The 14,248-nt window shown below is 25.0% G+C and overlaps 1 protein-coding gene across 1 annotated transcript; it reads right to left on the minus strand.

Moving 5' to 3' along the window:
- Positions 1–4,552: 4,552 nt before the first annotated feature.
- Positions 4,553–6,676, minus strand: LOC125370030 (zinc finger BED domain-containing protein RICESLEEPER 2-like). The gene is made up of 3 exons (XM_048373604.1): positions 6,035–6,676; positions 4,773–5,897; positions 4,553–4,600 (listed from the first exon to the last, which is right to left on the minus strand). Exons 1-3 carry the CDS (start codon positions 6,674–6,676, stop codon positions 4,553–4,555), a joined length of 1,815 nt encoding a protein of 604 aa, XP_048229561.1.
- Between the last annotated feature and the right edge of the window lie 7,572 nt (positions 6,677–14,248).

A 14,248-nucleotide genomic window follows, 5' to 3' on the forward strand; every position in this document is an offset into this window, starting at 1 on the left:
TCAAGACTCAACACCAAGAAGAGTGAATGAGATAAGTAGCAATTATATTGAAACTCAATTGTCTAATCTAACCTCTCTTGTTCAACAATTGGCCTTAGGAAATGCACCAAAAGCCAGAGGTTGCGAAATTTGTACCAATCCAAGTCATCCAACCGACATGTGTCCAACACTTCAAGAGGACTCTAATGAGCAAGTTAACAAGGTTGGAGGATTTCCAAACAGGAAGTATGATCCCTATTCAAACACGTACAATCCAGGATATAGGGATCATCCTAACCTTAGCTATGGATCAAGAAATCAAAATTTCCAAAACTTTCATCAAAATTTCCAACAAAGATCGAAAAATTTTCAACAATCACCTCCCGTAAAGCAAGGTACGTCTCTTGAAGATATTGTTAAAGAGCTTGCTAATAATACAAATATTTTTCAATAGAAAACGAGAGCAAGTATTCAAAATTTAGAGGTTCAAGTAGGGCAATTGGCATCTTCAGTGAGCAAATTAGAATCTCAAGGTAAATTGCTATCACAAATAATTGTCAATCCAAGGCACAATACTAGTGCAATAATCTTGAGAAGCGGAAAAGAATTTAATGAATTTGATTATGCAAAAAGGCATGGGCAAGCCTTAGAAGAGGAGGTTGAAAAAGAAGTGGCGACCTCATCGCAAGAAACCGACCAATCTCAAGTACCAAACAACGAGAATAAAAGGTATTGGTGACAAAACCTCTTTTTCCCGAAAGATTTGCCAAATCTAAGAAACAAGAAGAGGAAAAAGAGATATATAAATTTTTTTTAGGGTTAGAGAGTGAAAAGGGGGGCTGCATACCAGTTTTTCTTCTTCCTCTCATCCATTGTTTTAGTTTTCTCCTTTGCTTTATTTTCTCTACAACAATTATGTGTGGCTGATCTCTTTTCTTTCCAACTCAAGGCTAATTAAGGTTTGAATTCATATGGGTTGTGAGATTTAATTGTTCTTCATTATTTTCTCAAATTTATTAATATTCATGTATCTTCTATGTCTATTAGGAATTCTATTTTTGTTGATTGTGTAAAAAGGCCTATTACTCAATTATCAAGATAGTCTATGCTAAATTAGAATATTAAATTTGTAATTGTTTAATTATTCTAATGATTAGTGGTAGAATAACATATCCATGTTATGTGGATACATGATCTAGTCTAAATGAATTCATCTTATGTATTTGTTGGCTAGAATTGGATTTCTCTAGATTGCATTGCTATTGGTAAATTAAATCTTAAAAGCTTTTCTAGAGTTATTTATTTAATAAGAGAATTAATCAGATGGCTTCCATTGATTAACAAAAATTTAAGGAGAAATTAGGTTGTTAGAGCTTCTCAATAACTATAACCGATTTACTAATGGATTTGAAAATTATATTTGCACCAATGATCAATTTAATGAATTAAAACTGAGATTATACCTTGGGTTGGAGTTTTCTCATATTAATTTGTCTTCTCAAATTTTATTATAGCTTCTAATTGATTTTTAGTTTAATTTGTTTTGATTCCAAATTTAAATCTCCCCTAATTTTATTTGAATTTTGTTAAAGAAATAAATCTTACCAATCTCTGTGGATTCGACCATACTTGTCACTATTTACAAGTTGTTTTTATTTAAAATGTATGAATTTATTTTTATTGGATTCGACACCTATCAAAATTGAACTAAAAAAAGGTTTAAACTATATTTTGTATTATATTATATATATTATACAAAAAATTATAGTTTAAGTAATGTTTTATACAACGTTTAAAATAAAATTAATGTTTAAATAATTATATATTTTCTTAAAACGTAGAATAAATTAAGAAAACTTTTAAAATCTTGACTATGATATCATATCATATGATATATATAAAAATGCAAAGAAGAAGAACATGTAAATTTAGTAAAAGAGTTACTTATTATATTTAATTAATTGGGTAGAAGAGGACACCAAATTTACTAAAATATTTTTTTATTAATTGAATTACTAATTAGTTAAATATTAATTAAAACATAATAGTAATAGAACTGCAAAAAACACTTAACTGAAATTCTAATACTATTATATTTTTATTAATAATTAATAAAAAAAAACATAAAACAACGGACGGGTTAAGCAACAATTCCCCATTACAAAACTCTATTTTCTCCTGCCCAATAATCAAGATTGGAATGAAACATCCTCTTAAAAAGATACAAATGGAACAAACATAAAAGAAATACTAATTAAATTTAAATTAATAATAGTAAATTTTATAATAATTTAGTCATTTATTAATTTAACTTAATAATTAATAATTTATTTAATTATTGTTTAATTTTAGAAAAATTTATTAAAAATTTTAATTAATAAGTTATTTAATATAAATTTAGTTTTAGAAGTACAATTCTATTAGAATTTTTAATTAGTAAATGATTTTTTTAATTCTTTACACTTAATTTATATTTATAACTACAAAATGGACCAATGATCTATTCCATAAAAATTTTGCTCCATATTAGATTAAGAGTAAAATAACTTAAATTGACATTTAATCGTCTTTTTCTTAAGAATTCTAAGAAAAGATATGGCATTTATGCATGAAAAATATGGGCGAAATTTATCCTATTGCCTATTACAATATAAATACTAACCACAAGTCTATATTAGTCTTAACGATGATTTTCTATATAAATATGTCTTAAGCAATGCATGTCATATAAAATAATGAATTATTAACATATCATTAAATTTTAACAGTAATTTTAAAATAATTGACATGGTTTAAATATAAAAAATTTGTAATTTTTTTTAATAATTTGGATATCTTTGTACATTTTAAATTTTAAAAAAAAATAAATTATCAAGCTTTCATTAAATTATATCTATTTTATACAGTGATATTGACTTAAATATATTTTAAATATCTAACTTAAATATAATATTAAAATTAAAAACTTTAATTTCATGATCTTTAAAGTAAAAGAATAGTTCATAATAGAGAGTATTTACTATATTTTAACGTATTAAAATAAAATATAACTATTATTATATATTTTTTAAATTATATTAATATACTTTTATAATATTAAGAATCTTGAATTTTCTTTAAGAGTATATTAAATTTATTTATTGATAACTAGACAAATAATCAGTATGAGTTTCATAAGTCATAAATAAATTTATTTAAAGATAAATACCTACTATTAAAAAAGGATTTTGTTATCATCTTAACACTAGAAATATGTATGATAATAAACTTGAATATTTATAATCTTATTTTATTTTTTAAATTAAAACGAATGAAATAATTATTTTTCACTTGCAACACATACGAATAAAAGAAACTAGTTTAATTAAAAGAACTAGTTAGCCGAAATAATTTTTTTTTTTCTTTAATATGATGAAAAAGAGAAAATGACAAAAAAGTTAAGCAATTTGATTAATATAACTAAGTGGTTAGTAAAGACCCACTCAATAATAAGTACTAAAATTCGAATCTGTACTAAATTCGATTATAATTTATATTATAAATATATTTTTTATGAGTATTTAATTGAACAGTAGATACTAAAAATTTATTTAGATAAATTGGAATATACTTAATGAATTCATTTAATACAAAGACATTATGAAAAATAAAGGATACAAAATTAAATTGATAAAATAAAATGTTATAATAAAATAAAATATTAATTAAAAAAAATATAAGACTAAACTAATCAAATAAAATTATTAAAAATAAATTACTTATATTAAATAGATACTCGCTCCTTGTATAAAATTTGAATATATTACAAATATTAGAAATTAAAGAGACAAATATGAAAAAGTATCTTGTAATCTTACTCTTTGATAATTTCAAATATCTGCCTTTTAAACATAAAAAGAAACGTAGTTATAAATAAAATATAAATATTTAATTATTAAAATTTTTTAATTTGTAATAATTTAATTATTTTTTATTTGATCAATAATTAATGATTATATTGTTTGTGCATGATAAAATGAGTTTAAAACATAAAAATTCATAATTTTATTATTTATCAATAGGGTTGAGCACGGATCGGTCCAATTCGGTTATTTATAAATCACCAGTACCATACCAAACCTCGGTTATTTTAAAATTGAAGGTACCAGTACCGTACTAAACAGAAAAAGATCCAATACCGTATTGTACCAATTTTACGGTTCAATACAGTTCGGTTCGGTGCTATTTTCGGTTCTAAAAATTTTTAAAAACACAACTTTAATCTCATCTTTAATCAAATACATTTAGAGCAAATATGATTACCAACCTAAAAAAAGTAGCATGAAAATCTGAATTAAAATTGCAATCACATTCTTGAACAACATGTTTCATAATTCAGTCACTTGCAAATACAATAATTCATTCAATATTCAAATACAAACCATTAAAATATATGTTACTGCTAGCATAAAAATATTTTACAGATGCCAATCATTAAAATAAATAAATTTATAAATTTTATGTAGCACTAAAATACATGTCCAAAATTAGCAAAGGAATGTTATTACCTCCCCTTAAAATTAGCACTCCACATTTAATCTTGGCATAAGTGATTCACCAATCTCAGGATCTTGAATAATTTCTACAATAAAAGTAAAAAATTACGTCAATAAGACTTAATAGCATAAAAATAAATAAACATATGTAAGTAAAGAAATGTTACCTGACTCTATGCTTTCAATATCCTCTATTGATTCTTCTAGTTGGATAGGTTTATTTGAACTTCTAAGCCAATCTTGACAACAAATGAGGACCTCCGCTGTTGTAGGAAGTAAAGAACTTCTATATTGATCTAGAGTTCGTCCTCCAGTACTAAATGCAGATTCAGAGGCTACTGTTGAAGCTTGGATAGCCAATACATCGCGTGCAACCTTGGACAAGATAGGATACCTTACTGAATTCACCTTCCACCATGCTAAGATATCGAAATCAATGGTGAATTTTTCTGTAAATTCTTCGAAGTATCTATCTAACTCAGATATCTTAGACAGATTCTGTTGCGCTTCTTCCTCTAAAAAGAACTCATCAATCTCTTCTTCTGTTTCCATCTCACTTGGCCCACTATCATATGCAGATTTCTCTGAGCTTCCTACAACCTCACCCATATGTAATTGATCCTCAATTATCTTGTATTCATCCACCATCAACTCTAAAGCTGTCTTCACCATTTTTTCTAAATTTTTTGCCTCATCTTCACCATAATAAATGGTATACTTAGCTTTCAAGTACTTTAATTTGCACCTAGGATCCAAGACAACAGCCACAAATAACATAACATTCATTTTATCTAAAGAACCCCAATATTGGTCAAATTTACCTCGCATTTCAATGGTCATTTGACTTAGCTCACTATCCTTGATAATTTTAGAAGTATCTAGTTCTTTTAAAATCTTTATGACCTCCGGAAAATAAAGATTTGAAGTAGAGTACAATGTGCCAGATAGCTTGCAAGTAGCATCGTAGAATTTCTTAAGAAACTTTATTAGCACCTTAGCTTTAGTCCAATCTACTTCACTAGGTAAATCATCACCAGAATCAGCCAGGAATTTGGAGTCTATGTCCTCCAACATATCAAAAGCCTTTTGATAGCCCAAAGCACAATCTAACATCAAATAAGTTGAATTCCACCTAGTTAGGCAATCTAACTGTAAAGAGGACTTATTCTTTAAATTTGCTAACTCGCAAGCCTTCTTAAATAGATCCATTCTTTGAGGACTACTTCTAATGTACTTCACAACATCTCTAATTTTTTTTATGGAAACTTGAGATATTTGAAGTCCATCTTTCACAATTAATTGAAGGATATGGGCAAAATACCTCATATGAAATGCATCTCCATCCAAAATAAATACATTTTTCTTTAACAATCTTTTCTTCAACTGTTGAATAGCAGTGTCATTACTAGATGCATTATCAACAGTTACTAGATGCATTTCAAATTTTTTTTCTCTTCAGCAAACAAAGTGAAACAATCCCTCACAATGGTGAATCTAGAAGGAATAATAAAATTAGGTACAGCAACTTGAATAAATTCTCTAAACCCTTCTCTTTCCACAAATCTAAAAGGTAATTCATCTTTAATTATCATTTCAACTAATGCTTTCCTACAAACTTCTTGATCAAAACACCAAGTTCCAATCTTAGGACTTTCTGTATTTATGGACTTTAAGAACGTTAGGGTCTTTTGCGATTTGTCCTTCTTAATCTCTGCATCAATCAACTGTTGTTTATGAGGAAATTTTTTACAGGTTACTCGCAAGTGTTTCCTAAGACCCGAAGTTCCCATGGCACTACCACCTTGGTAATTCTTACCACACCATAAACACCTAACTCTACTCGTCTCTTTACCATCAGAGTTTTTAATTTTTTCAAAATGCAACCAAACAAATGACCTAGTTTTACTAGGAGAGGAAGTAGGTGGATCAGCGGTGTTAGTACCTTCATTAGTGTCAACAGTATTTTTTTCTTTTTCTGTTGGTGGTGGACACAAATGTTTACTTGAATAGGCAACGATACTGTTATTGCCAGCAGATGAAGCATTATTTTCCGATGGAGGTGGAATTGAAGCTAACCACAAGCCATTACTGTTTGAAGAAGTAGAATCAGTTGTTTTCCTCTTCTTAGTGTTGGATAGTTGGCTAACTCCATGTTTTACCATCTTTATAAACTGCAACATATAAGATAAAATTAAGTTAAAGCTTAATTGCTATAGATAAGTTATAAATTTAATATAACCAAATATGCATCTTTTAATTTGTGCACTTTCATTTTCAACTATTATTTTTACTAATTCAATGGCAGTCGTCCTCAAACATGTCCTAGTTAAGTTATGCGAATCATTATCAAGAGTAAAGCATGCGAATCATTATCAAGAAAATGTCCATAATCAAATCATTCATTAGCATGCGAATCATTATCAAGAGTAAAGCTTAATTTTTACTCTGCACAAACAGTTCAATAATGCAACAGGAACAGCAATAAAAATGGCAGCACTAAAACAGTATTTCATCGTTAAAACAGTAAAACAGTATACCAGCCATACAGTATTTCATCGTTAAAAATGGCAGCAACAATACCTGACAGGAACAGCAGCAACGATGGGCGATGGGAACAACACCAACGATAAGCGACGGGAAGCGACGAGAAGCAGCAACGATGGGCGACGGGAACAGCACCAACGATGGGCGAAAGGAAGCGACGGGAACAGCGGCAACGATGGGTGACGGGAAGCAATGGGAACAGTAGATGGGCGATGGAAATGGCAGCAATGATGGGCGATTGGGAACGGCAGCAATGAAAAGACCCTAACTTTGTTATGTTTTGACAATTTTTTGTAAGTTTTGTTTCATCCTTTTTTGAAAAAAAATTAAACTTTAAATATAATTTAATATATTTTTTTATATTTTAATTAATTCCCCCTGTGGACGCCAACACGGCCGTGTTGATGCTTGTGTTCCCAACACGGGCTGGTGTTTATGCCCGTGTTACTCTCTGTGGTCGTGCTCCTTAAAAGCTTCTTTTTCTTTGATGTTTGATGCATCCAACACGGCTGTGTCTGTGACCGTGTTGGGAACACGGCCAGTATTGAAACCAACACGGCCATGTTCAGCTTCATCATGCCTATACTTAGCTCGTTTCGACAGCTTTGACTTCCAATTATGCTCCAATTCTTCCTTTTATCATTTTTTAACTTCTTTTGGACCTAATGCACACAAACAGATGCATAGGGTGAGTGTTGGGACCAATTGATATCCAAATGTCTATAGAATCAATCTTAAAAACCCTATTTAGATGTGTGTATTTTACGCACATCAAATAACCCCACACTAGCTCATTGCTTGCCCTCAAGCAATCAAAAATAAAATAAGGAAAAATAGTATGTATACTAGATTACTAGTATCAATATACTATGTGACATATTAATATATATAACTTATATTTTTTATATAGTATAAAGTATATTATAATATTATAGTTAAATATAAAATAGTTTTTTACAGGAGTATATGTATTATTTTTTTAATATGTATTATTTATATAATATAAATAATTATTTATAAATATATGTAAAAAATTCGGTTCTATGGTTTGGTTCGGATCAGTACAAGACAGATCGGTTCTGGTACGGTTACAGTACGGTTTTTACTAAAGAACCAGTACCATACCGTAATAGTAAAAAAAATCGGATCGGTACAATTCGGTTATAAAAACTTTCGGTTATTTTCGGTTCTGGTACTTTTCGGTACGGTTATTCGGTTCGGGCGGGAATCACCGAGATCCATGCTCAGCCCTATTTATCAATAATCAAATTGATTCAACAGTCAAATAACAACGTTATAAGTTATTAATCTCTAAATTTACGATATTAAATATAAGAAATACGATAATATAATGGTGGTTAAATTCTTACAAATAAAAAAATTTAAATAATGAGATACTTATTTTTATTATAATTTATAATTATATATTTTCTAATTTAAAAAATAAATAAATTTAATATTATTATTTCAAAATTAAATGAAAATACTTCAAAATTCATCTTATCAGTATCGGATAAGATCCAATTTATTGCCATCCCTTTAAATGGCTGCCCTTTAGTAAAGGCTTTTGGTGGCTAAATGGGGAATTTGATTAGTGAATGGGGTTTGAACCGGAGAAGGAAGGGAAAACAATTCCATCCACACAGTTCTTTGAGGTCATCCCTGTGATCCCGCAGGCTGCATTAATGAGAAGCAGCTTTCTGTAATTAAGATGTCGTTTTCCTGATAAACTGCAACTCTACAACCAACATTTCAGGCCATCAATGACAGACCATGCATTTTATTTTCTCTTTTAAAACTTCATGTTCGTTTTTATTTATAATATTTTAATTTTATTTAAACATCGTGTAAAAAGGCACTTTTCTCTGCTGCTATTTTAGAGAGAAGCTCACTTGAAGTTTTATTCATATAACTGTTGACAAAGACAGAAACGCCACTCAATATTTGTCAGGTTACTTAGAGAGGTTTGCTACTATATTTTGTATTTTATATTTATTCTTCAAAATAAGAAAGTAAAATATAATTGCTAGAATTACTTTTATTTTCTCTTTCAAAACACTTTATATTTTTTTTTTTTATCTTTTCTCTTTACATTCTCTCGTGTATTTAGTATTTTTCTCTTGCTTCTAGCTTCTTTTTTTCACTTCTTTTTCCCCTTATTCATAATTTTCTTTTAAGAGATATTTTATTCTCTTTTGTTTAAAATAGAATTCAGAAGAAATTGTTCTAAGAAAACAAACAAATAAAAAAATCTTGAGCAATTCTTTTATAAATAAAAAGCAAACTGAACCTTAAAAGTAAGTTCAAACTTTTCTAGGGTTGAGCAGTGGAAGAATTAAGTTGTTGTCTGATTTGTTATAAATATAATATTAGTGTCTAACAAGGATGAAAATACCTACGAAGACAAATAAAAGAAAAAGAAAAATTAAAGGAGGTAAACAGCTCATGATTCCATTCCCGAGAGGACGTCCAGTCTGCTCCCATCAACAGAAGACGACAAGGCATGCATGCCTAAGAGTAGCGAGGCAACATTGAAGTTCTGACACGTGTTACAATCATCTATAATAGCAAGACGCGTCAGAGTTCAATGCAAATTTTTCCTTATTTTTCAAAGTATTCTTCCTCACTTATATAACATAACAAATACAAAGTCGGGTCTTCTCATACAGACACAGCTTTTTGTTTGCTTCTGCTGATACTAATCCATCCAACCCACCTCTTTGTTTTCTTTTTCTTTTCCTCATAATTAGATTTTCAAATGAATCTTTCTTTTTGTTTACACATTTTTTTCAATTTATAATATTTTTAAAAGTATGAGTAAACTTCTTTTAGGATTACTAGTACTTAATTTTATATAGGTTAGTTTAATTATATATATTTTATTATTAATAACAATTTCATATCTTAATTTTATAAAGATAATCTTTTTGATTAAGAGATTAAAAATAATAAAAAATATTTTTAATTTTATTTATATTAATTTATATATTTATTATGAAATTATTATAAATTAATTATTTTAAATGGTTAATATTTTATATATATATATAATTAATTAGACTGTAAAATGTCAATGTATATGACATTAAATTTTATTGTTATATCGTATTATAAACTTATTAAGTTGTATATAATATAAATAAAAATTTTAAAATATTTTAAATTCAAATATTTTTAATTTTTTGATTGCTGAACCCAATACAATATATAAAGTAATATAAAAGAATTATTATTCGAATTATCTATATTATGTTTATCATTTAATACTTTATGTTAGTTTTTATTTTTATCATGAAAATTAAAGTTCTTTTTTTTTCATATATTTTTAACATTTTTTAGAAGATGGAAATTTTATTTTTATTTAATTATAATTATATTACTATTAAAAGTATTATATTGTAATATTTTAAAGAGATATTAAAACTAAAATATTAAATTTTAATTAGCATGAAAATTTATCTGAACATTTTTATTATATATTTTGAAATAATATAAGTAAATAATTTTAGAAACTAAATAAAAATAATAACTCAACTATTTTATTTATTTCCATAATAATAATTCTAATAAAAGTATAATTAGATAAATTAAAGATACTATATTTAATACTATTAAAAGGTCATTAAATTAAAATAAATTAAAAAATATAAATATTTTATAATTTTACAAATTTATATAAATTTAATTATCGATTAAATATAATAATACATGAATTCTTAATATATATCAAAACTCATAAAATAGTTAAATATATTTTATAAAATATTGTATGATATATTAATTTATTAAATTTATTTAAATTATAATTTTTAATAATCATAATTTATATACATAACACATTTGATAACTAATATATATATATATATATATTAACTTTTAATATATAAATTTTTTTGATATGTAAAATTTTTATTTTGACATATATATTTATTTTTAATATATAAAATTTAAATTTATATATAATTTTATATCTTATTTATTTATTAATAAATTATGTTACTAATTTAACAATAAGTCTAATCCTAGCTAACAAGTTGGCTTCCTAATTACGAGATGATTGCTAATTAACTAACAACTTGTTTTCCTAATGATTCTAAAAAATAACAAAATGGCATAGTTCACGTTTATTAACCTAATCTATATTTATTTTTCTAATACTAATATATTATTTATCCATTCATATAGAATTTTAACTTTATCTTAACTTTTTTTTTTAAAGGAAATTTTATTAAAATTTGAATCTTTTAAGTGGATGGACTATAAATCCTAACTACCAAAATGACAAACACATATGTATGTGTATATATATGAACTTGAATATATATTCATATTAAAGGAAATTAATTATATTTATAACTTTTAATTTGAATAATAGTTGAATTTGTTGAAAAAATTATTATTTCAAGTTTGATTTTTTTATGGAAATTAAATATTTTAAAATATTTCTAAAAATTGTCATTTCTATTAATTTAGATACTTAAATTATGAGTAATAAAATTAAACTACCTTTTAACTTTTTGTAATAATATTTTTCAAGAGAAATTTTATATATATTTTCATATTTGATATGCTCAAAATACTAAACAATATAGAGTAGTTTTTTTAATATCTAAGGTATATTTGAAGTAGTTAATAAGTTATACAAATAAAAAGATTTGATATATCAAAATTATATAAATAGGCACAAATGAATATATTAAGCATTGATAAATTAGATCTAGTTATTTTTTTTTTTATCATTGCTTATCATGGTAGTAGGAAGATAACTAAAAACATCTTAAATTTTTTTATTTTTAAAATTTAACTAATCACTAAAAAATATAAATTTAAATGTTTGTATAGTTTCTTTTCTTTAAAATTATATTTTAAAATCATCATCATCATATAATATATATATATATATATATATATATAAAGTAAACTATGAAATATCAATTTATTTTGATTTGTGTCACTATTTTTAGCATATAAAATTTTATTTCGACAGTAATATATTTAATATTTAAATTTATATATAATTTTATAATTTTATATTGATTGATTGATATTTATAATTAGATAATACTTATAATTTTAAAAATAATAGTTTAATAATATTTTTAATATTACATTAATTATCAAATTAATTTTCTAGTTATATAATAATTTTAATTATATAAATTATATATTTAATGTTAAATAACTAATAAATTAAATTTTAATTTATATTAAATAATAATATCAATAATATTTTAAACAATTAATAATATAATATTAGAAATAATTGAAAATATTGTTAAAATAAAATTTATTGCAGCACTAAAAAATTTTAGAAAATTAAATCTAGAAATATAAAAATTTTATTCTATTATTATGTTAAAAATATTGAAAATATTAATATTTTATATATATAAAATAATAATAATAATTCTGTAAAACACGCATAAAATACTAATACTTTTATATGGGTACCTTAGGAGCCGGCGATCAATATGCACACACGTCATTAGTATAAATTTTTCTTTTTTTCTTTTTTTGTTTTAACAAAAGACATGTTACTAGAATACACCGACTTTGTTCTATATGTACATCCCTCCATTCCTGCTATGCATTTAATTTTGCCCTCCTCTGTAATTCAACCTTCAAACTCTTGAATCTGAATCCTCCATTTTCTCTCGGGCATAAATAAATAAAATATTTTTTATTTTAAAAACGTTTCAATATCTCTAATTTATTTTTTCTAATACTAAGAAAAAGAAATGCTAAAATTTAAAATTTTATTCAAATGGAGATTGGTGTACATTGATATATTCAGTTTTAAGGGTTTTCATAAGCCTTACTTATTAATTTAATTTTAAATTTTGTACCTTTTAATTATTTTTAAATTTTAAAATAAATACATATCTTTTAAATTTATTTTACAAATTTTCTAAAAATAATTTAAAATTTTATGATTAAAAAAATAACATAATAAAAAATTCTACTTATTACAAAATTAGTGAAACAATATAACTGTTAAGAATTATATTGTTAAATTTAAAATGAAATATTTTTATTGATTATAATATTATAATAATTATTATTATTTTAATAAATATAATTAATTTTTCATATCATTTATTTTAACGTAAAACATTTAAAATTTATTATTAAAAATATAAGTATTTATTTCAAATTATTTTTAAAATATAAGATTTAAGATTAAATTAATGATTAGACCTTTTCGGAACTTATGTTTTATATTATTTTTATTCTATTCAAATTATACACAGTAACAAAAATCACTTTTAATTTTTATTTTTCTATTTCAAATTTGCTTTTTATTCCATTCAATGCAGGAGCTTACTTTTGATTTTGATTTTTTTTTTTTTTTTGATAGTTTATTTTTCATGTTGGTTTGGACCAGTTACATTAAATAACTTAACTTTTTTACGATTATTATGGAATTACTTTTAAGTAATAAATTAACTTTGAAGTGGTTTATTATCAAACTGATCAATTAAATATTTCTAAAAATAGTATAAATTTATCTAAAAAATTATCTCATCTTATCCTTTATAAAATTACGAAATATATATTTTGTTAATCAGGAGTTCGTTATAGTTATATTGTAAGATAAATGATATAAAACACTATATTATATCAATATAAAATCCTAAAATATTAACATATTAGTCGAGATAGTATTAAACTGAAAAGAAAATAAAAGCATAGCCTCAATACCGGGGGAAATGATGAAGTACTCGGGGATCTCGTATTAATACAGCATAAAAAATTCATAATGAAACTTAAGAAAGAAAAATCATTTGTTCATATAGACAGCTTCCATAATATTCCTGTTTGGTGTTGCTGATGTTAAACTTAAAAAAGAATATTGATGTAAGATTTACTATTTAAGTTAATACTCATAATAACATAAATAAAAAGAAGATTGATATCGTTAATTAATATTTAGGAGATTTGACTCTGGTATATGCATATCGCTTCCAGTGCTGTGCTCATCAAAGTTACATATTTTCTTCAACCTTAAATCTTTCCAATGCAAACATTTATTTCCATTTGTTATGTTTTTCTGTGCACTTAGGTGATCATATGCGATAAATATAATCTCTACGTATTCATGAATGAATCAGTCAAGCGTGTTCATCTTGCTAGCTACTACTGTACTTCAGTGTTTCAGATCTACTAATGCCCAAGTTGAGATATTTAAA

The sequence above is a fragment of the Ricinus communis genome, chromosome 5 (assembly GCF_019578655.1).
Source record: "Ricinus communis isolate WT05 ecotype wild-type chromosome 5, ASM1957865v1, whole genome shotgun sequence".
NCBI lineage: Eukaryota > Viridiplantae > Streptophyta > Magnoliopsida > Malpighiales > Euphorbiaceae > Ricinus > Ricinus communis.

Bases quoted from the DNA above. Each gene is read 5' to 3' on its own strand.
- LOC125370030 (XM_048373604.1), bottom strand. From the start codon at position 6,676: ATGGTAAAACATGGAGTTAGCCAACTATCCAACACTAAGAAGAGGAAA. The intron at 5,898-6,034 runs GTACCTAATTTT...GCTATTCAACAG, and splicing joins GAGAATTTATTCAAGTTGCT to TTGAAGAAAAGATTGTTAAA. The intron at 4,601-4,772 runs GTCCTCATTTGT...CTTTTATTGTAG, and splicing joins TACTTCCTACAACAGCGGAG to AAATTATTCAAGATCCTGAG.